The sequence below is a fragment of the Lepidochelys kempii genome, chromosome 3 (assembly GCF_965140265.1).
Source record: "Lepidochelys kempii isolate rLepKem1 chromosome 3, rLepKem1.hap2, whole genome shotgun sequence".
In the NCBI taxonomy this organism is placed as follows: domain Eukaryota; kingdom Metazoa; phylum Chordata; order Testudines; family Cheloniidae; genus Lepidochelys; species Lepidochelys kempii.
This window is the reverse complement of record NC_133258.1, coordinates 8,806,449-8,829,485: the sequence shown is the minus strand read 5'-3', so window position 1 is coordinate 8,829,485 and position 23,037 is coordinate 8,806,449. Positions and strand designations below refer to the sequence as shown.

Here is a 23,037-nt window from a genome sequence, read left to right as displayed (position 1 = left end):
ATTCTCCCCCCAGCTCTGCTACAGATTTACTGAACAGTCTTAGGCAAGTCACTTAAGCGCTGCCTGCTTCAATTGAAAAATGCTAATGCTTTTTTCACAGTGGTGTTTTGAGACTTACTTTGTAACAAATACACAAATTCGGACAAAGCATCTTTGTGATTTCTACTGCACTGCCCTTCATAACGAACACATTATCCTGCTGCAAATCGCTGTTTAAGACTCTACTTTGACATGATGCCACCATAAAATTTGACAACACTTCAGCTGCTGGTGTGCAGAGACCATTGCCGATCATGCTGACCAATACTAGCTCACTGTTTACTTGTATTCCCCTCTGTCTGTGTGTATCAATCTACTGGCTCATGGTTCAATTGTAGATTGAAAGCTCCTTGGGACAGGGACTGTCTTTTGTTCTGTTTGAAAGAGCCTAGCACAATGGGATTCTGGTCTATGACTAGGGGTCTTAAGTGCCATATTATTGCAAATGAATAATTTATAATTGTTACAAACTGGTTTGCAACTGTCATCCATAAGGCTCTGTGCAAATTATCAGTCTTAGGGCTAGCCAAAAAATTTCAAATGAAACATTTTCCTCATTGTACAAGGGGGTTTGGTCAAAAATGTTTTGCTTTTGAAAGCTCCATTTGGTGAAATTGTCAATCAAGAAAATCTTAAACATTTAGACAGTTCTGAAGCCAACTTTTTCAGGCATTTTTAATTTTAATAAAAATGTGGCTATTTAATCATTTTTCCCCAATTCAGCCAAAAAACTAATGTTGCAAGAGTGGAATTTCTCCTGGGAGGCCCATTTTGTTTTCCAATGAGTTCTAATTAATATAGATTAGATTTCATGCTTTTGGTTGCAAGGGGGCACTTGTAGGAGCTGTTTATCCCGAAATGTATCATTGCACAACTAATTATAAAAGACATATTGAGCATTTTTGGAGCCTCAGGAATCTATCCATTCTAGGTTATTAGAGTAGAACGGCCAGTTGTCTGATCTATGGCAAACCTTTCATTCTCATTTGGGCCTCCCCCTTTCTGCCAAGCTAGCACTAAGCATGAGGCAGATACCAGAAACTAGACTAAAAACTATCAATCTTGCAACAGGCATCATCAGTCTGGGTCCTCATTCAAATTAGCATTCTGGAAGCCTCCCTGTCCAGATAGCAGTCTTCTGAGCTGCTTCCAATGGTACTAGCCTCCCTACAGCATGGCAGTGATGTAACTAGACAACCATGACTTATATTATCCTCTCCCAGGAAAGAATGAAGGTGTGCTCAAAGCAACAGCGCAGAACACTGGAATCAGAGCGGCATGACTTGAGGATGACCATGACCATCGTTACAATAAGGACAGCCACCAAGAGAAGTGTTAACGGAAGCCAAGCCACTTCTGTGCCAGAAGGCAAAGCCAACACACTTGTGCAGTGAAGAATGCCAGGGAAATGCACAGACGCTCCTTACTATTGTGTCTCAGGAAAGATTTATGAATGTGCTTAGCTAGGAATGCCTATCTTCCAAATTATGCTCGGTCCCATGACTGGATCGCCTCCAGATTTCATCCCATCCTCCTAAGACAATCTTGCCGAGAGACGGGCTGTGATAGTGAGCACTCACCTCTCCTGAGCTCCTCCTGGCAGGTGTGTGTGAACCTTCACTCTCTCTGCTCATGGTGCCCCCGCCATCGGCAATTCCCTCATCAGGCGAGTCTTCAGTGGCTCAGCTCTCCAGCCGAGTCACACACAGTCAACATGAGCCAGCAAACAAGGTCCAACAGAGCTTGACCCCTGTGTCGTTGGTAACGTCTGCAGCCCTGTCTCTGAGCTCAGTTCTCAGCCCCTCTTGGGCTAGCTTTAGGTCTGTCCCTGCCGTGGTTTAGAGCCATGCCCCCAGAGCTTCCTCCCTGGAGACTCTCTGTCCTCAGCGAGTCTCACTGACCCTGTTTAAACGCAAGCCCAGTGGTTCTCAAACTTTTTGTATTGGTGACCCCTTTCACACAGCAGGCCTCTGAGTGCAACCCTACCCCCTAGGCCTAGCAGGGCTGACAGTGCCCGCTCTGACTCCTGACAGCTCACAATCCCCACATAACCACCTTGTGACCCCTTGAGGGGTCATGACCCCCAATTTGAGAACCCCTGTTCTAGCCCTTTTCCTGGGCTTTTAGTACTGAGTCTTATCCCCTTTTTCAGGCTTTGACAGCTTCCCCAGCAACTGGTGGGGGGACCCAGGCTCACTCACTACTCTGGATCCCAACCCAGGGACCCTACAAACAGGAAGCCACATGCTGCTTCCTTTAATAGTTACTACTGCTGCTATTTCCTGGACCACTTCCCACATAGTCCCTGTCACTCCACCCTTACCTCAGGGTGGAAGTTCTCTGTTGACCAGGTCTCCCACAGGCCACTTCACCTGGAGACTCTCACAGTCTTCCTCACCCTTCCGGTCCCAGCCAGCAACTGACCTGGGTACGCCCTGCACCTCCTTTTAACTGAGCCTGCTGCATTCTGATTGGCTGCTTCCCCGCAGCCTTTCTAGGCATGCCTGGAAGACCCAACTTCACTGCTCCTTCTCTGGGGCGGGGTGTGGTAGGACAGCGAAGTCTCCAGCGGGGAGCCTCAAAGGACCCAATACACCCCGTCACACTGGCATTCTTCATATTGCCGTGCATTGTTAAATATCTACTGCCCTCTGTCCCGGAAATGGCTTGGCTTCAGTCAGCATTTCTATTTGGTCAATACATCTGGATGATCATCTCAAGAGAAGTGAATGTCTGGCGATGATTCGCGTGCTTAAAGGTGGGTAAACTGAGGCACTGAGCTGCTAAATGACTTGCCCATAAGGTCACTCGGCAAGTCAGCAGGAGACACAGGAATAGAATTTCTCTAGATCTAACCACTAGACAACACTCCTTCTCATTTTGACCTTGGAATATAAATAAAATACATAAAAATAAAGGGCTGCCCTATTAGTTTTAATATATGACCATGTGTCACTTATGATTCAATGACAATATTCTCGCAAACTGATGGGTTTAAAGAGGGTTGGGGCGGGGGAGGCATTTTCCTGCTGGAAAAGAATAAGTGCTCTGATATTTGCACCTGCTGAAATAAAATGTCTACGCTGTGTTAAATCAGCATAGTTCTTTTGTTTTATTTGAAAGTACAATGGGAAGATGCTGTTTGAAGAAACAGACCGAGCGTGCCGTGGGCTGGCTTTGTGTCTGTGAGGCAGATTAGCACTCAGAGGAACAGAGAGCTATCTGGGAGGGAGGGGGAATTGGAAAAAGACATTTGTACGCAGTCAGGGAAAGAACAGGAGTGTTTCAGTATTTGTTTAAGTGGCTAAGGGCCCAAGCCTGCCAGCGCTGAACGCTTGCAGTGACTATTGCAGGAGGCACTCAGTGTTTCATCCTGCTCAGATCCTGAGGCAGGGTCGGATTGTGTCCTGTCCCTGTGTGGATGTGCAGGGCAGGGAAGATGACAACAAGAGGTCTCCCCTCCCCACTCCATTCCCTGCACAAGGACAGGGTACAATCACAGCCGCATGCTCTGTCCTAGAACCCCCAGAGCGCAGGCTACCCAGAATGGGGTAGGGAGGAGGTGGGGCCAAACTCCTCTCCCAGTCTGCACTGGCCCACAAAGCTGACCAGATGTGGATAGCCACAGGCGAATTGCCATAGCGGGTCAGGCCATTGGTCCATCCATCCAGTATTGCCATCTCTGGCAGTGTCCATGACCAGCTGCTTCAGAGGTAGGTGGAAGAAACACCACAATGGACAATTCACTTACCTGTAAGGGAGGCTTCTTCTTAACACCTGGAAATTTATGGGCTGGTTAATCCTTGAAGCACGAGAATTTACATCACTAACAGAAACCTATTACTCCAGCTAACATAATTGTGGCTATTCTCATTACCCACAGAGATGTCCAATCCTTTTTGGAATCATATTAAGTTCTTGGTCTCAATGATATCTTGTGGCGATGAGTTCCATAGGCTAATTATATGATCCGCAAAACAGTATTTTCTTGTCTTTGTTTTTATTTTGTTGCCTTTCAGTTTCATTGCATGTCCTCTTGTTTTTATATTATGAGAAGGAATATAGAGCAGGGCCTGGTTTACCTTCTCTATACTATTAATTATCTTGTATGCCTCTATCAAGTCACTTATTTGTCTCTTCTCTAATCTAAACAGTACCATTCCTTTCTAATGGATGTCTCCCCAATCCTCTAAACCATTCTCGGCACATGTCTCTAAATCCTCTGTTTCTGCCATCCACTTTCAGGGATGGGGTGATCAGGATTGAACTTGGTTCCTAGATGGCATGATAATAGAATCATCAAACCATAGGGTTAGAAGGGACCACCAGGGTCATCTAGTCTAACCTCCTCCCACGATGCAGGATTTGTTGTGTCTAAACCAGGGGTAGGCAACCTATGGCATGCATGCCAAAGGCACACACGAGCTGATTTTCAGTGACACTCACACTACCCGGGTCCTGGCCACCGGTCCGGGGGGCTCTGCATTTTAATTTTAAATGAAGCTTCTTAAACTCTTTAAAAACCTTATTTACTTTACATACAACAATAGTTTAGTTATATATTATAGACTTATAGAAAGAGACCTTCTAAAAATGTTAATGTGTTACTGGCACGCAAAACCTTAAATTAGAGTGAATAGATGAAGACTCAGCCCACCACTTCTGAAAGGTTGCCGACCCCTGGTCTGAACCATCCCAGACAGTTGGCTCCAGACTCCTTTTGAAAATCTCCAGTGAAGGAGCTTCCACAACCCCTCCAGGCAGTCTGTTCCATTGTCCTACTGGTCTTACCGTTAGGAAGTTTTTCCTGAGATTTAATCTAAGTCTGCTATGCTGTAGTTTGACCCCATTGCCTCTTGTCCTGCCCCCTGCGGCAAGAGAGAACAACATCCTTCCATCTTTTTTGTGGCAGCCTTTCAAATATCTGAAGACCACTATCATATCTCCCTTAATCTCCTCTTTTCCAAACTAAACATACCCAGTTCCTTCAGCCTTTGCTCACACGGCTTGCATTCCATCCCTTTGATCCTCTTTGTCACTCACCTCTGGGTCCTTTCCAGTTTCTCTAGATCCTGTCTATGCATTGGTGACCAAAACTGGACACAGTACTCCAGCTGAGGCCTCACCAGCACTGAGCAGAGCAGCTCTATCACTTCCCATGGCTTGCACGCTGTGCCACTGTTATGCAACCCAAAATTGCATTTGCTTTTTTCACAACAGCATCACATTGTTGACTCATGTTGAGGTTGTGATGCACCACATCTCCTGGAACTTCTCAGCAGAGCTGCTGCTAAGTCAATTTTCCCCCAGTCAGGATTCGTGCAGTTGGTTTTTCTTCCCTAAGCAAAGCACCCGACATTTGTCTTTGTTGAATTTCATTTCTACAATTTATCAAGAACCCTCTGAATTTTAGCTCCATCCTCCAAAGTATTGGCAACCACCCACCCCAACCTTTTGCCATCTGCAAACTGGATCAGTGCGCTCTCTATACCTACCTCCAGGTCAGTAATAAAGATGTTAAAAAACACTGGACCCAGAACAGATTCCTGGGGAACCCCACTTGAGATCCCCCTCCAATCCAACAGCATTCCATTAATAGTTACTCTTTGTTTGCAGTTGTTTAATCAATTATGTATCCACTTAATGGTATTCTCTCAAGCCTGCATTTCTCCAGCTTATTTATCAGAATGAAATAGAGGACTGTGTCGAAAGCCTTGCTAAAGTACAGGTATATTATGTCCCCCTCTATCTCCCTATCCACGAAATCAGTTACCCTGTCAAAGAAGGGTAATAACGGCAGGATTGTTCTCCATCCCATTCCTTAGGTACCCTAACTTTCAGGACCGACCGCACCAGCCAATTGCACTGGCCTGCAGGGCCCCCCCAAAGCACGGGGCCCCAAGCAATCACCCCGATGCACTGTCCCCTAGGGACAGCTCTGCCTGTGTGGGCAACACATGATCTGGCTCTTGGCATGCAACCCTGGTAAACATGGGTCCAAACCAAAACGCTGGGTCTGACTCTCCCTCCTCCGCAGACTTTGAATCTACTTAGAACTAAGTGTGCTGGTAGCACTGTGGAGTGATTTCATTGGCCATCTTAATATTTCACCTGCAGTGACCAAGAAAGAAAAATCAGCATTTGCTAACATTTTAGAGCTGGTCAGGAAAAACCAATTTCAAAGGGAACATCCCTTCGACCCAAACCGTGATGAGAACTCAAAATCTTGAACAATTGTGTGGAGTGGAAATTCTGAAACATTACGTCAGAAACATCAAACTGACCTTATCAAAACGTTTCAGTTTGATAATGCCAACATACAATAATATGTATGCAGAAGATTATAATCTATAGATAGCAATATTACAGGTATTAATCTGATACTAAAATTAATTAGAAGGCAAAACGTTTTAAAAGAATGAAACAGAGTCAAAATGAAATACTCCATTTCTATTTCAAATCAGTAAAAAAAAGAAAAAAAATCCATGGAACATTTTTTGACAACATTGCGTTTTCCCATGGAACTTTTCTGTCGCAATTTTTTCAATCAGTTCTACTTACCACCCAGAGCTATCTGAGATACCCCTGGTATTCCCTGCTCTAACCATAAGGGAAATCTGTGGTAACTCAGCCATATCTGTTGGTAATGGTGAGCCCTGTGATATCATAGACTGAGAAAAGACACCACGACTTACTACTTAAAAAGCCATTTTCATCTGTGGAGTTTAACATGCATTGCCAAGGGGATGAGTATTATCATCTCCACTTTACAAATAGGGAAACCAAGGCACGGGGAGTTGATGTGACTTTCCCAAGGTCTCTCGATGACTTGGCATCAAAGCCGGGATTAGAACCTTGATTTGCTGTTTCCAAAGGTCCTGCTCTAAACACTGGCTCATACTGCTTTACATCCTTCATTGTTCTTATAGTCTCATAGAATTGTAGATGTTAGAGATGGAAAGATCTACAAGGTTAGCCAATGTCTCCCTGTAAACTCAGGATTCTTCCATGCAGCGTGCTATAGATTAGCACTTTATGGAACCTCTCCATAGCAATGACACAAGTGATAAACCTTCCATCATTTCCCTTGGGGAAACAATTCCACAGCTGATTAGACTGCAGCATTAGGAAACATTGCTTGACAGCCAACCATTGCTACAGCTTCTATAATTGGCTGATATATTATTAATGGGAGGCAAAATAAATACAGGTATTAATGCTAGTGGACATCATCGCGTACAAATAGCTGTTAGAGTAATGTGTTCCCCTTGTTTTTAGTGTCTATTAGTCTTTTTATAGAGTGTTACAAGGCCCTTGTGAATCCATTAGCCAGCCAGCCATGTGAAATTAATGTAGAGCAATTTTCATAAGCGTTACTCAGTACTAATAATAATTAGGCATTATTTTCCCTGCAGATGACACACAAAATAAAGTCTGACTCTTATGTCAAGATGGGTTTGCATTAGCTTAAGGTGGATGAATTAATTCTCATTTACAAGGCTGCTCTGCTAGCTAGCCAGAAAGCACCCAGGTAATTAAAACCAATTTGCTTCCCACAATCCTACTGCAGAGTTTTATCATTGCTGTAAGTCCTTGGGCTTTTATTGTGTTGCACAGGGTGGGATATTGAACAGCCATTACTGCATGACTAAGCATTCTCTTTCAAGACAGCTCAAGAGAATCTAAGAAAGGTCTCAAAATTGAAAGGACCAGAAATCATTTGGCAACATGCCTAGTTGAGAGGTAAGGGACAGATTGTGTGAGGGTTCTGAATGCCTCCGGTCATGTGCTGATTTAACCCACACACCTCTAGGGTGTGGTGTTCTGTACCGTCTAGTGGCACCGAGACACAAGAGAGAGGTCATGCAGTAGAGACTCATGCACTAAGCTCCAGAGATCTTAAATTCAATCCTGCCTGATGATGACCGTGGTCTGTCAGTTTACACTGAGCACCTTTAACTCTCATTTGTTTCGCTGAGCGAATGTAAATGCGCTCAGGAGAGATCCCTTAATATAAATAAAATGCTATTCACTTTTGCCTTCCTTTGTGCTATGATCTGTTTACTTGAAGTAGTTTATTCAGCCACTAGATGTCTCTCTGTGCTGCACAGAATTCCCAACACGGTGTAATCCCTGGTAAACAAAGGAGACAAAGCTAGAATTCAAGCTTTGTTGTTTGAGCTCTTTCTTTGAACCTGCAGTTAGTAACTATCTTTTTTTTTAAAAAAAATACCTCCTGTTTAGAAGGACTGTGTATCGATATTAGCACTTTGTCTAATTACCGTAACGGATGCCTTCTTTATACGGTGACTAATGGGCAAATCGCAGAAGGTTCTCTGCTACCTTAATTTTTTCTGGTTTCAGAGTAACAGCCGTGTTAGTCTGTATTCGCAAAAAGAAAAGGAGGACTTGTGGCACCTTAGAGACTAACCAATTTATTTGAGCATGAGCTTTCGTGAGCTACATCGGGTATGCATACATCGGGTATGCATCCGATGAAGTGAGCTGTAGCTCACGAAAGCTCATGCTCAAATAAATTGGTTAGTCTCTAAGGTGCCACAAGTACTCCTTTTAATTTTTTCTGTAGCACCTTGTCCCAACTAAGCCCAACATTCAAAAGCAATGACAGTGGTTAGTCATAGGCCAAATTTGAAATTTCAAAGCATCTTCAGTGGCTGCAATTGAAAGACTATTTACCAGGAACTTTTCCTGCAATGATATCTCAGATACCCCTGTATTTCCTGGAACTGTACTTAGACTAGGAAATAACTGCTTGTTTCTGATGCAACTGTTTGGGAAGTGCTGACTTTTGAAAGGGTCAGGACTTCTGTTTTCCAGATTTTCTATGTTTATTGATTTAGTTTCTGACGGTCTCTCTGCTGTATCTCTAATTCATCATCCATCACATTGGCATTAGCTCATATCATTAACATGGAGCTTCACTGGATGATCCCACACAAAAGCATATTGGTAACTAGTAATTCTCAGCTCCTCCGTACTCCCTGTCTGACCTTAAGCAAGTAACTTAGCCTCCTGATGCCTCAGTTCCACACCAGGGCTGTAGTGAGGATAAATCCATTAAAGATTATAAAGGCAGGGGGAGGCGGAGGGATAACTCAGTGGTTTGAGCTTTGGCCTGCTAAACCCAGGGTTGTGAGCTCAATCCTTGAGGGGGCCATTTAGGGATCTGGGGCAAAAATTCAGGATTGGTCCTGCTTTGAGCAGGGGGGTTGAACTAGGTGACCTCCTGAGGTCTCTTCCAACCCTGATATTCTAAGTGCTTTGAGATCTACTGATGAAGTGTCTCTGTAAGCGATAGGTGTTGTTATGAAGATTTCTATAAAGGAGAGGAGAATCAGGATGGTGAAACTGATTTTTAGTATGATTTGAAAATCATCACGAGCAAAATAGTAAAATAGAAAAACAAAAGGAGCGAAGAAGCAGGAGATGCAGGCTGCTTCCTAGCGCCGGAGCGAAGCCGCTTTGAAATTGTGATGTTATCCAGCCCTTCGGGGATAAAAGGCTTCCCTTCCCTGGCTGTCTCTGCCTGGATCCACTCCAAGTAGTTGAAAATGAAGGTGTACATTCCGGGATGCTGTTTTTCCCCGCAGCCTTCTCCCCCGCTGACTATGCCAAGTGCGAACCACTTCATGACGTCTCCATAGGTGCAAACCAAAGGTCCCCCGTGGTCTCCCTAGGGGTTACAAAGAGAGCACAAGGGGATGATGAACAGCATCTTTTACAGCAGCTGGATCCCAGAGTTAAGCCAGGGCTGGGCCTGAATGGGGAAAATCAAACACAGAGCCCTTCCGAGGGTGAACATTTCACAGAGCAGGCCCACCTCTGTGAGATCCCCCTGGAGCAATTCAGCAGGGATGGTGCTTTCTCAGTGTAAGATCAGGATGCTGGTCAAGGATCATGGGCAGTAGCAATGCAAGTTACCGCCACACCACCCCATCAATGTGCTTTAACCTTAAAAGACAACCTCTAGGAGAGAGGGAGAGAGAGAGAGAGAGAGGGTAGCTCAGTGTATGGGAGAGACCATTCAATGCTTGGCCCTTCCACAGAGACTACTAATGCAGCCAGAGGCAGATTAAGGTTTTGTGGGGCCCTGGGCCAGAGCAAGTGGGGGGCCCCTCCCCACCCCTTCTGCCTGGGTGTGGTTCTGCCCCTTCCACCTGTGGACCCACCCAAGGCCCCACCCCATTCTTACCCTTCTCCCTGTGGCCCCCACCCCTGTTCTACCCACGGTCCTGCCCCATTCCACCCCCACTGGTGCCAGGCAACCCATTTGCTCCTTTCTGCCCCCCTCCTCACTGTGGCCCCAAGACTGAAGAAACTCTGTCTCCCACCACCACCACCACCACGGTCCCAGGGCTGCAGCGGGGAGTGAGAGCTCCCCTAGCCCCGAGGCCGTGGCAGGGAGCAAGAGCTCCTCCAGTCCCGGGGCCACAGCGGGGGTCTGGGCCCTGGGGCTTCCCGCACCCCACCCACCCAGCGCTCCTTCCCCCGCCCTGCTTGCCCAGCGTTTCTGCTGGGGGGCAAGTTGGGGTGCCCATTTTTATGCCCCTCCCAATTGTCCGGGGCCCCTGGGTAGGGGCCCAGTCGGCCCATTGGCTAATCCACCACTGAAGGAGGGGGCCAGCTAGGTGCCAGTCATGGCTGGTGGGGGTGGGGGTTGAGATGACATTTCAGCAGCTCATTAGCAAACTATGAACAATCAATCCCATCAAACCTTTCTGTAACCCACCGAAGGGCACGGAGACCAAGCTCCCATTTACAGAGGAGACCAGCTGATGCACACAAACCTCCACCCTGCATTACTGCCACACTGAAAAGGCAGGTGCCTGCATTTGCTGATGTGGCTTGAAAGAGAATGATTTGTTGAGTTTCCTGTGTGATCTATAAGTACAAATGTAGCCAGGCCCCCCTGTGTAAGAGAGAGGGAACCAACATGCTGTACTGATCAAAAAGCACTCGGGAAGCTACAGCCTCTCTCTTGTAAATTTCAGACGACTTCATTTCAGTCTAAGTGCTTTCAAGGCGGTGCTGTAAATATTCCAGACGTATCTCTCTCACCAGGCCCCACCATTTTACTTTCTTGTCTCCAATAATTGATGTGGCATGTAAGGCATGCCATCTAAACACGTTTCCAGAGCAAAGCGAAGGCTTTCCTGGGCAGTGCTGTCTCTCACTTTCATCCCTGTTTGAAAAGTGTCTCTGACGTCGGCACATGCGGCCTCCTCCATCCATGCAGCTCCCCAGAACCGCTGCCTTGGATTCACTAATGAGCAAGGAAATGGGCTTGCGGCTCCCACCGAAATCTATAGCAGAGATCCTTTTGGCTTCAACCGACGCAGCGTTCAGGCCCACAGGGTGTTCATATATATATTTTTTTCCTGGTGCCTTTTAACTGCCGGGAAAAATACTGCTAAATGCGGAGTCAATGTTGCATAAACTCATCATGAGTATAATTTATTAACATTCATTTGCAGTAGCACTTTGGAGCCTCAGTCACGGACCAGGCTCCCATCTGAGCTGGGCTCTACACAAACACAGAAGCCAAAGACGGACCTTGTCCCCATTTGAACCCTATAGGTCAATGGGTCATACTGATGCTCTCCTTGCAAAGACCTCTGACTCACGCACTCTAACTAGCCATAGGCACAACATCCCATTTGAACTTACCTCTCTCAGGCCCACACTCTTTGAAATCAATGGGTACTTCGCTGGCGACTTCAGCAGACGCAGGATCAGGCCCCACATGCCTTATTCTGTAGCAATGAGGCTGCATGTCATGCATCCTACTGCAGTATGAAAAACAAAGCTCCTAGTGTGGGTGTAATTTACAAGCTGCTGTATATTCTCAGAGGCTGCCTGCTAACAATGGCTTACGCTTATGAAGGGTTTTTTACAAGAGAGCATCAGAATGGCTTGACACAGCTTAGGGGGGTAGGTCCCTCTTTTATAGCTGGGGAAACAGAAGCAGAGAAGTGATCTGGTTTATACAAACTAGTGGGTCAATGGCAGCATGGGGAATAAAACCCAGGAATCCAATATTCAAAGCTCTAGCTCACACAGTCAAGGCTGCAGCTCGTCAGGTTTTCATTTTATACAGTCGCTCTTTCCCCCCACAAGCCCAGTTAACGATGGTGCACGTTTGTCTCTTCCTTTGCACTGTCCGGTGTGTAGCGTGCATTCAGTCGGGGCTTAGGCAAGGAGAGACAGGCACCTGAAAAGCTGCAGTTGGAGAAAGCTAGGCAATGCCCTGCAAACTCACTGGACGGATGCAGATCCATTTTGCCTTACCTCCTTCCTGCAAATCCTACCTCTAATCCCTTTCCCAGTGGAAGAGCCTCAAGGTACCAGATTTTGAAGGCATCTAGGCACCTAAGATGCAGATAGGGACCCAGCAGGATTTTCAAAAGGCCTAAATGCCTACGGTTCCAAGACCCTCCACCTCGGGGCTTTTGAAAATCCCACTAGGCACCTATCGGCCTCTTTAGGTGCCTAAATCCCTTTAAACATCTGTCCCAAGGTGCACCATTCTTATGGGTGTGAGAAGCACAGAGTTCTGCTGAGCAGAACACTGTCCCCAAACCAGGCTCACTGCAACAGGACTAATTCCACCAGCATTTTTCGTGACATCTCTGACCATACCAAACCCAGCTCCATGGGAACTTTCAGCTTCCAGCCTGCTGTGGAGTAACGTCGGTCAGCAATACACACCAGGCATTTGCTGCTGCTAATTAGTTAAAGCATCCAGTCCCAGGGCACTGAGTTAGCTAAAAATAGCCTCTTTGCTTCAAGTGCTCTGCATTCCAGCTTAGGGACGGGTAAAAACAACCACATTAAATCAGATCTCATGCTTAATTCATGCACTCCGTGTGAATCCTCCCATTCGAAAAGGAGATGGGGATGGCATAGTTGTTGGTAAATAATTTTGAGTTTTGGCAGAAACGGCCCTTAAAAAAGGCACCTTACTTCTTGGAGGCATCCAACTATTATCTCCTTTGTCCAGTGAGGTCAATGGGCTTCCATGAGACCCCAAGTCACATTCCCCCTTATTTTTATTTATGCCGGCAACATTGTAATTTATCCAAAGAAACACATTCAGACGTCTTTTTAGGTGGGAGAACAACCCACTTGCTGCTTATTGGGTGAATACACAGCCTTTGCAAGTCATAGCTGGTTTCATTTCTGGGTTGGTCTACACATCGACTCAGACCGGCATGTGAACCGATAACATTTGCCATTGGCGGGGAGGGAGGTAAAGGCTTTTGTGAATGGATGACTGTCACAAATAATTTTGTTTCTGAATGCATCATCTCTAGGGAAAGTTGTGGGGAGGGGAAATCGAACCCGCCACACAAATGATATTTTGTAACATGTGGGCAGGAAGGATTGATCTAGTGGTTACGGCACTAGCCTGGGGCTCATGCGATTGGGGTTCCCAGCTCAGCCACAAGCTCCCTTTGACAGCCTGGACAAGTTGCTTCATCTACCATGTGCCTGAATTCCCCATCTATACAATGGGGATAATAGCACTGCTCTGCTCACAGGGATGTTGTAAGGACAAAATCCATTAGTGACCACAAGGTGCTCAGAGGCAGTGCTTAATTTGTGCCAGGGCTTGCCAGGGCTGAGCCCCGGCACCTCTAGGCTTGGCACTTCTGGGTGTGCTGCATCAGTTATGAATGTAAAAACATTGCTTGAGTCCCGGCAACTAATTGCTTGAATCCCAATACCTCTTTCATTATAAAGTAAGCACTGCTCAGATGCTACAGTGATGAAGATCGTGTAAGCTCCTAGACTAGATTTCACAGAGAACATTTGGAGAAAGAGCTCATCTTTGAGTGCTTTAGTATCTAACAGTGAAAAGGGCTATGTAAGTGCTTGAGAGTAGCTAGATTCCAAGGCCAGAGGGATCGTTTCAATCATCTAGTCTGACCTGCATAACATGCCTCTTATCTGACTTCCCCGAATTAATTCCTGTTTGAACAAGAGCAGATCTTTCAGAACAAACCTCCAGCCTTGATTTGAAAATTTCCAATGATGGAGAATCCACCACAACCCTTAGTAAGTTGTTCCACTGGTTAATTACCCTCACGGTTAAAAATTTGTGCCTTATTCCCAGTCTGAATTTGTCTAGCTTCAACTTCCAGCCATTGATTCTTGTTATATCTTTGTCTGCAAGACTGAAGAGCCCTCTATTATCAGATTTCTGTTCCCCATGTTGATAGTTGTAGACTGTGATCAAGTTGCCCCTTAATCTTCTCTTAGATAAATTAAATAGATTGTTCTCCTTGAGTCTTCCACGATGAGACATGTTTTCCAATCCCTTTATCTTTCTTGTAGCTTTTCTCTGAACCTCTTCAGTTTTTCAATAGGTATCATTATCATCGGTCATTTGCAGATTTGTTATTTAATGAATATTCCCTCTTTCACAAGGCTTTCTGTTCCATTTATGTGCCAGCTCAGTTTGACGCAAAGTGTTGTGGATCTTTGCCACTTGTGTGAGGGATTAGCACGCATGACCACCAAGACACAAAGCAGGAATGTTAGCGTTAGACCACCAAGCCACTGAACCGTGTGCTTGGGTTGAGAGGGCAGATTAGACTTCATGGACTGCTCAGATCTGGGCCTCCCTGCTGAGATTGCCAACAGCTGGCCATCTGTGATGATGTTGTTTGGTGAGCTTGCATTCATCACTAGGGTATCTGACTGCCTGGTCCCGGGGAACTGGAGTGAGACCCACCACTTCACATAGACTAGCCACGAGATGGGAACAATGTTTGTTATTATTATTTGTATTTCAGTAGTGTGTAACGGCCCCAATGTGCTAGGCACTGTAGAGTCAGTCCCTGCCCCCCGACACCTTACACCATAAATCACCAATATAGGAATATTACCCCCATTTACAGATGGCGAACTAAGGTACAGAGTGGTTTGCCCAGAGTCACACTTGGAGTCAAACAGTGTTGTCCTGTGTCCCAATCCAATGCCTTATCCATAAGATCATCGTTCCTTCAGTTATGATCTGAATAAGATTTTAACTGACGTCAAAGTAAACAGCTCTCTGTTCCATTTGCCAAAGCACTGGTCTATCCAGCTCCTCTCGTTTCCAGAAACCTTCCAAAATAAAACTGGGATATTTCCCAAATCTTCAATGAGGGATAAATCCATCAACAATTATTAGCCAGGATGGTCAGGGACACGACCCTATGCTCTGGGTGTCCCTAAGCCTCTGAGTGCCAGAAGCTGGGACTGGATGACAGGGGATGGATCACTCGACAATTGCTTTGTTCTGGTCATTCCCTCTGAAGCACCTGGCACTGTCCACTGTTGGAAGACAGGATACTGGGCTAGATGGACCACTGGTCTGACCCAGTATGGCCATTCTTATGTTCTTATGCTCACTAAATAAGCAAGGAGTTTAGCAAGCATTTTCCTGTGAGTTAAAGCCCTTAAAGACTTTAATTACTGCTAATGCCTTTCATAGAATCATAGAAGATTAGAGTTGGAAGAGACCTCAGGAGGTCATCTAGTCCAACCCCCTGCTCCAAGCAGGACCAACACCAACTAAATCATCCTGGCCAGGGCTTTGTCAAGCTGGGCCTTAAAAACCTCTAAGGATGCAGATTCCACCACCTCCGTAGGTAACACATTCCAGTGCTTCACTACCCTCCTAGTGAAGTAGTTTTTCCTAATATCCAACCTAGACCTCCCCCACTGTAACTTGAGACCATTGCTCCTTGTTCTGTCATCTGCCACCACTGAGAACAGCCAAGCTCCATCCTCTTTGGAAACCCCTTTCAGGTAGTTGAAGGCTGCTATCAAATCCCCCCTCACTCTTCTCTTCTGCAGACTAAATAACCTCAGTTCCCTCAGCCTCTCCTCGTAACTCATGTGCCCCAGCCCCCTAATCATTTTCTTTGCTTCAGAATCTAACAAAGGGTGCTTAAGAAAACAAGGAACTAAACCCAATATGTGATTCAGGGGTCATGGGAGAAAAGGAGCACATATGAACTATACAGGAAATCTGTACAGCCTGTTCTGAAGTGTATGTGTACCTTGATCAGCCTAGTATTTACGGCTAAATAGAGCCAGTCAACTACCGATTCTATTAGCATTCATTCAAAGCCATTCTGTAGACGTCTAAAGAACCTTTAAGTAGCTGGCGTTCAATAGATTTGTTTAATTGAATTGATTTTTTTAAAGGTAAAAAGAGCTGGGACATTCACTACTGAATATTCCTTGGAATATTATAGAGACACCATCAATAACCCACAAAATAGTTATGCTTCTGTCACAGTATAACAGATGAGATTCTCTATAGTTTGCCCCAACAAAACCTGTTACAGTCACATACACTTTCTAGCAGTCCAGCATTCGCGGAGGCCCCCTCCTTAAAACGTCCACATTCATGACAGTGATGACTAGTAACAAATCGGCCTGTGATGCACAAGTACTATTATGTTGTAACACAAGATGGAGAGCCAGGGTGGTACACACTTGGGATTATCCATCCAGGGGGGAGCAGTGGCATACAACATCTGGGGAGGCAGACAGAGAAGTGTACCATTTCCTGTGCTGCACCTATGTGGCTATGTTATGTCAGCAGTAGGTATATCCAGACCTGAACATCCCCAATGTGGAGGTGTTTGGATCCAGGATTTTGGTTCCAGACCATCTCTAAATGAGACAGATTAGAGTGCTTCCCTACGGTGCACCTGGACAGCACTCAGAACCCTTTCATGACACTGAGAATGCGTCCATGAAATAACATCCTTTCCCCTCCTCCTTGCTCTAAGTTTACTAGGTCCCATCCGTACTGGGGCTCAAAGAATAAAAACAGGTTTAAACACAAATTCCAGACTAATGAATTCCTACCCCTGTTTGAATACAGGCCAATCCATGTTACTGCGGTCCTGCTGTCCGCGTCCTGGTTTAGGTTCTTTCTAGAGTGGAGTAGAGAAAGGCAATTCCATTTGGCAGAAGATTTCGATATTTCAAAATTTTCCACAAAAGAGAATGGAGCCTTGCCTCTGAGGCACTCTGCCTCATGGGCTGCCCTGGAGCCAGGGACCTTAGAAGCCCTGGGAACCCAAGGTGCAGAGAAGCCATGAGTCTAGGGTCCGGGGTTCCCAGAGATTCCAGGCTCTCATCTCCCCACTAGCTTACCAGCCAGACAGGCCAGTTGGCAGGAAAACTTCATCGAAACTGAACCACCTCTGCAAAACATTTCATTTTGGACAAATTGGCAAATTACAATTTAAAAGCATTTCATCGGATTTTTTGCCACCAGCTCTAGTTCCTCGCCTAGGATTTTCCCACAATTTCAAGCTACAACACATTTCTCCCTGGCCAAGCCATATTAATAACTTGCCAAGCTTGTGCTGAAGATGGACAGTAGCTGGAACATTGGGCTCATGTTAATCTCAAGACTCCTGGCATTTCACACACATGAGGGTGGTGAAGCACTGCAATGGGTTACCTAGGGAGGTGGTGGAATCTCCTTCCTTAGATATTTTTAAGATCAGGCTTGACAAAGCCCTGGCTGGGATGATTTAGTTGGGGATTGGTCCTGCTTTGAGCAGGGGGTTGGACTAGATGACCTCCTGAGGTCCCTTCCAATCCTGCTATTCTATGATTCTATGATTCAGGGCATGGGGAACGTTTTCTTGTACTTCTGTTCAGTTCCACATTACTTCCTCATTTCTCACTGTACTCTAGCGTGTTATAGATCAAAATAAAGACCCAGTCAACTTTTTGGCTACATGAGATTCATTATGCTGGTACGGATAGTCTAGCTGTTGCAATAGCATAAATCAAACGTGCAATTTATGGCAAGAATAGACAAGGGCATTATTTAATTATATTAATGCTACTCCATGGCAGTTTTCTTTTTAAAAATTTGAAAGGAATTTCATGTAGGTGAAAGCTGACAGATTAATAGCTCTGGAAACTGCAGTTCTCTGTCTCTCCAAAGACTGATTCCTCAAAGCAAAGCTGAGCCATGCGACTCTTTCAATGTGACTCAGTCCTGAGCTGGAAGCATTGCTTCTACGGATGGCAGAGTCGTCCAGTCTCCAAGGCTCCTTCAGCCTTGATACCTCAAACTGGGATAGCCATCAAGAGGGCGGGGGAGGCTGTCTACTTGCTGCCAGTTCTGCTGGTGTTTCTGTGGTGTCAAAGCCTTGTGTGCTCGGAGCTGGACCGACCTCCCAGTTAGGGTTGCCAGTTAGGGTTGCTAAGGGTTGCTGATATTCAGCCTGAACTCTCCTTTATTGAATTTCTTCCCGTTTCTTCTGCTCTTACCCTCCTTCCCCCCTCCCTCCCCTCCGTGGACAAACCTGACCAATCCCCAGCACTTGTGGGGGTTTATACACACGTACGTCTTCTGCAGCATTGACCATAGGAGAGGGAGAGACATTCTCCATTTGTTACCACTGGTGCAGAAGCCAATTCTCCACTCACGCCTCATACGCTGGTTTTCTGTATCACAATAAGAGACCGTCATGTCCTGTCTATGGGAACTGGACTGTGGCCGGGTCTCCACTGCCAAATTTAGACTTGCTCAGAAACCAACAAGAAGAAAAAAACAACACCTCTCCTTGGCCGACTTAGCTACGCCACCAAAGCTCCCGACGTAGACGCAGCTATGCCGACCCAAGAATACTTTTGTCAGCAAAGCTAACCTTGTTCAGGCAGGTTGTGTAGATATGCCAGGAGGAGAACTCCTTCTGCCAGCATATGCTGCCTCTACACTAGGGGCTCTGCTGGCATATAGATACACTGGCATACTAACAGGGCCTGAGACCACCACACTCCTTGTCACATCAGTCGCCATCCAGCCAGCAGATAGTAACAACTCTTGGTCTGTACCTACTTTTGGTTTGAGCCAGCTGCTTTGCTACAACAGGCTCCATCTCACCTTCCCAGTCCCCTGAGCTGTCCAAGCTACTCCTCCCCATGTAATATATAGTTCTGGGAAGGGGTAGTCTGAGATCATCTCATTTTTTCCTCCTTTTGGTTCTCCATGCCCCTTCCAACACCCTGCATCAAGTTCACCTGTCTTTTTAGCTGAGGAGGATGAAAACAGCTCCATGAGTTCTGCTCCTGGAGTGACAGATGGGGGGTTACTTACGAGCAATGCAAGGTGCAGTGTCCTCCGTGGAACTGAGCAGGCTGTTTCCACAGCACTGCGAGCACCTGCTCACCCAGGGAGCCCCGCACCCTGCTGTCCTCTTCAATATCCCTTTTTAACGAGGCAACAAGATATTCTGCCAGTTCCTTGGCTGCACTCTTTGGATTTTCATGCCCTGAACACATGCGGTGAAACATTAGCAACCCCAGGGAGCTGCGGAAGGGATCAATGTTCATTCCCATAGCAAATCAGCTTCCATTGTGATTTCTTTCTGCTGACGTCAGCAGCACAGTGGCCTGCTTACTTTACCTGGCAGGCATCCTTCCCTCCTTCCGCGGAGCCAGCACACAGTGTGTTCTCCGTTAGCTCTGGGACCCACTCGGAGCACTGCTTCTTGCTGATCAGCTTCATCTCCATTTTCTTTAGCCTCTTGGTTAATGTCGTCTTGTCCCCTAGCCGGAGAAAGGGAGGAGAGAGAGAGAGTGTGTAGGAGTTATGGGTGGTTAAGGAACAATCTAAAACCATATAATTCACATATCTGGAGTCGGATCAGAGCCATGGCATATCAACCCTCAGGCTAAACTGTGGGTCTCCAACCCCAGCCCTGCAGTGGGGGTGCAGAGGCAATCACTGCAGCAGAAGTCCCTGGAGGTGATAAGCACCCAGATGAGCAGCCCCTTCTATGCCCTTTAACAAGCAGCAGTGTACAGGAGGGTTATCTAGATAGCACTGCTCTGAAGAGGAAGCAAGGGCTATAAGTACCAATTAGAAAATAAAAGCAACGCAGGGAGCAGAACAGGCAATCGGGGGGCAAATGAATGCCTAGCAAATCTCCATTGACTTAGAAGAATAGTGAATTCAGCCCAGTAGGTTACTCAGCTGCAAAATTACTGAATTTAGAGCTCCCGACAACTGCAAGCCTCTTTGACCTCCAGCTGAGAGGGACAGGCGAGGTCCCTACCCAAGAAACTGTAACTGCAAAGCATGACAGTCCTGGAGAGTGAAGTCCCCTCTTTGTGTGTTTCACGTGTGGGAATGCAATCCAGACCGGTGAGGGGTTGTGTCACCACCTGCCCTGTAACCCTCACAAACCTTTACTGCTGTAACTCACTGCCTGGGATGCTCCCAGCCAGCCTCCCAGCATGCAGGTCACACCCTGAGTGTCTGTGTGTAGACAGCCCTGGTTCAGCAGCTCTGACTCCAGCAGCCTGTCTACAGCCCCACTTTGACTTCCACCAGCCTGGGTTACAACCAGCAAGGTGACCCCAACACACTGCAAGTCCTGAATTTACCCCAAACCTTGTGCTCTGCAATGTCCAGCCTGCTCCTGGACAGGTCAGGGAAATAGTATGGTTCATTTGTTCATTTAAAGACACAAAAACACATCACAGCTTATTAACTTAACTGGGGTGAATACACCCTTTTCCTTAAACACCACACTAAGCTGGTTTGTAGTAAAATAAAACACAATACATTAAGTGATGCTAAATAAAAGGAATCAAGTTAGAAAGGGTTACAAGCAAATACAAGTGAAAACAAGCATCTTAAAGGCTACGTCTTGATCTAGGAAGTTACAAGTAGTTTCTTTCACCAATCTTCCTTCTTCCCAGCCAGGGCTGACTTTCCCTCAGTCAGGACCTTCCACAAGAATACATGACGCTGGCTTCCCTTGTCTTCCTAGGTGAAAGATCTTTGCCTAAGCAGGTTTCTCACCTATATTCAGTTCCAGAGTTTTCAACCCTTCCCCCCTTGGTGTAAGGATCCATCTTTCTCGACTTGCAAGAGCTCTCTGTTCCCTTGATGGATGCCAAAGGTGGTTTCTGTCCTCCCTTATATCTCCCAAAGTTCAATGCCTTGCTGCAGGAGGCAGGAAGCTCTCCTGTGTGCTCAGCTTGCTGTGTCCACTGGGAAGCTGGCCTCATGCTGTTCTTCCCATGCTGTGGGCTTCCCCTGCATGTAAACGGGGCTTCCATTGTTTTGATTCTGCCATGCTTAATTCACACAGGAGACAGGTAAATAGCTGCCCCCCTCCTGTCTGGGTGAGAATTGCTCCTTCCTTGGTTTGACCACACACTATCAAAAATAGTATCAGTGAGTATTCATAATTCCTCACATAGTGTTAATATGTACATTTCACAGTGATATTAATCACCAGTGTGTCATTAGCTTGCTGAAAAGATCTCACTCTATATATACACCCTGATAAGACAGTAATATTTTATACAATCAGTTGCTTATCACTTGAGGTTCAGCCTGTTCTGTCTTTGTAGCTCAGAGAAAGAGTCTCTTCCCTGCTGGGGTGTAGTCATGCTGTCTCTTCTCCACACTCCTTAGCTTGATGGGTCTGTTTCTGCTCTTTCTATGTAAATTGAGGTAAATACACATTTCTTGGTAGGACAGACCCGTGTAACAACACCCCCGACACACCTTGTTTGCACACACTTTTTAGTTCTAGTTCCAGGAGCTATTCATAACTCTCAGTACCCCCTGCATGCAGACATCACACAAGAATAGTAATGATCAGTGAGCTATTCATTTTCAAATATAACTCACAAAGCCTAGTGTGTACAAAGATTGTTACAATAGTGTGTAGGGTGTGAATACAGGGATGCGTAGAGTGAAATTCACTCATGTGTAGAGGGTGCAGCACAAGCCTTAAGGCCCACAGGTGTGAATTTCACCCTTTCATTATGAAACAGGGAGGACAGCTTCCCCAAGCCACCCTTCCAATGTTTCCCAGCCCTGAGGATCTCTGGGGAGCTGACATTTCACTCTCTGTTGTCAATTCAGTCTAGGGATTCTTGGGTGAAACCACAAACCAATGGCACTTGTGCTTTGCCTTATTAGTAGATAATTTAAAATTCTGCTTGTCTTTTTTTTTAGGAACACCAATTTTTCCTGTTTTTGCTGGAGAACGTCTTGGAGGACCAGTGACCTGGAACAGGAGATTTCTCACCACTCGGTGGAAAGGATAGAAATGCTGAACTTTTTACAAAGATCCTTTCTTGTTCTTTGTCTTCTTCTTTAGTTATTTGTAGTGCCTTGGAGCCCCAGTTGTGGGCCAGGACCACACTGTGCTAGGCACTGTACAAACACAGAACAAATTGACTGTCCCTGCCTCGAGGAACTTACAAGCCAAGTATAAGAGACAACAGATTGTATTGCACTTGAGTTAAACAGGGATGAAGGAGAAACAAACCAAAATCCATCCTCTTCTACAAAGACGTTTGAGGCCAAGCTTTTATAAGTGCTCATTATTGTTAGTGACTGTAAGGCTAATTTGAGAAGAGCAGGAGTAAGCACATGATCCTGTGGCAGGGTCTATTGAGGCTGTCTAGATGTTGGCAGGGAGGGTGTTGAACTTCTGCCTCTGATCTGAAGGAAAACCACAACTGCCTTTTCTGAGACTAGGGATCTCCAGAGTAACAGGCCTGGGCCAGCTGCGGTAACGACATAACCCTAGAAAAAACGGGTGATGGTTGGGTAGAATCCTGTGGCTGGCTGCGAACTGGCCATGAGGAAATTCTGGTGTGGAAAGGCTGAAACAAGCCACAGTTCAACTCTGGACTTAGGCTGAGAAAAGCCTCTTTTGGCCTTTAGAGGGCCAGTACCCTCTTTTCTTCTTTGTGATGTTCTGCAATGAATTGCACTTGACTGGTTGCTAAGCCCCAGCTCAGCATCTAGAATCTATTGTTGGACTCACCATGGGGCTAAGTGGCAGGTCACAGAATCACAAAATAGCAAAGTAAATTGAATGGTCAATATGTTCTCTGAACAAGAGACGATCAAGGTCTAGACATCAGCCCTGCTTGTCCTTTGGTGCCTTTGCGGCATCTCCAAGACCTTGA

General features: G+C 46.1%; 1 protein-coding gene across 3 annotated transcripts in view; it reads right to left on the bottom strand.

Moving 5' to 3' along the window:
* Nucleotides 1-23,037, bottom strand: part of PRSS55 (serine protease 55) — a 95,456-nt gene that overhangs the window by 67,261 nt on the left and 5,158 nt on the right. For 2 of the 3 annotated variants that reach the window (XM_073335653.1, XM_073335654.1), the window contains exon 2: nucleotides 19,499-19,641. In XM_073335653.1, the coding sequence (XP_073191754.1) occupies nucleotides 19,499-19,641 (143 nt within the window). Of the gene's footprint in view, nucleotides 1-8,940; nucleotides 9,734-19,498; nucleotides 19,642-23,037 lie in introns of those variants that run through there. The other variant, XM_073335652.1, reaches the window with a different exon arrangement.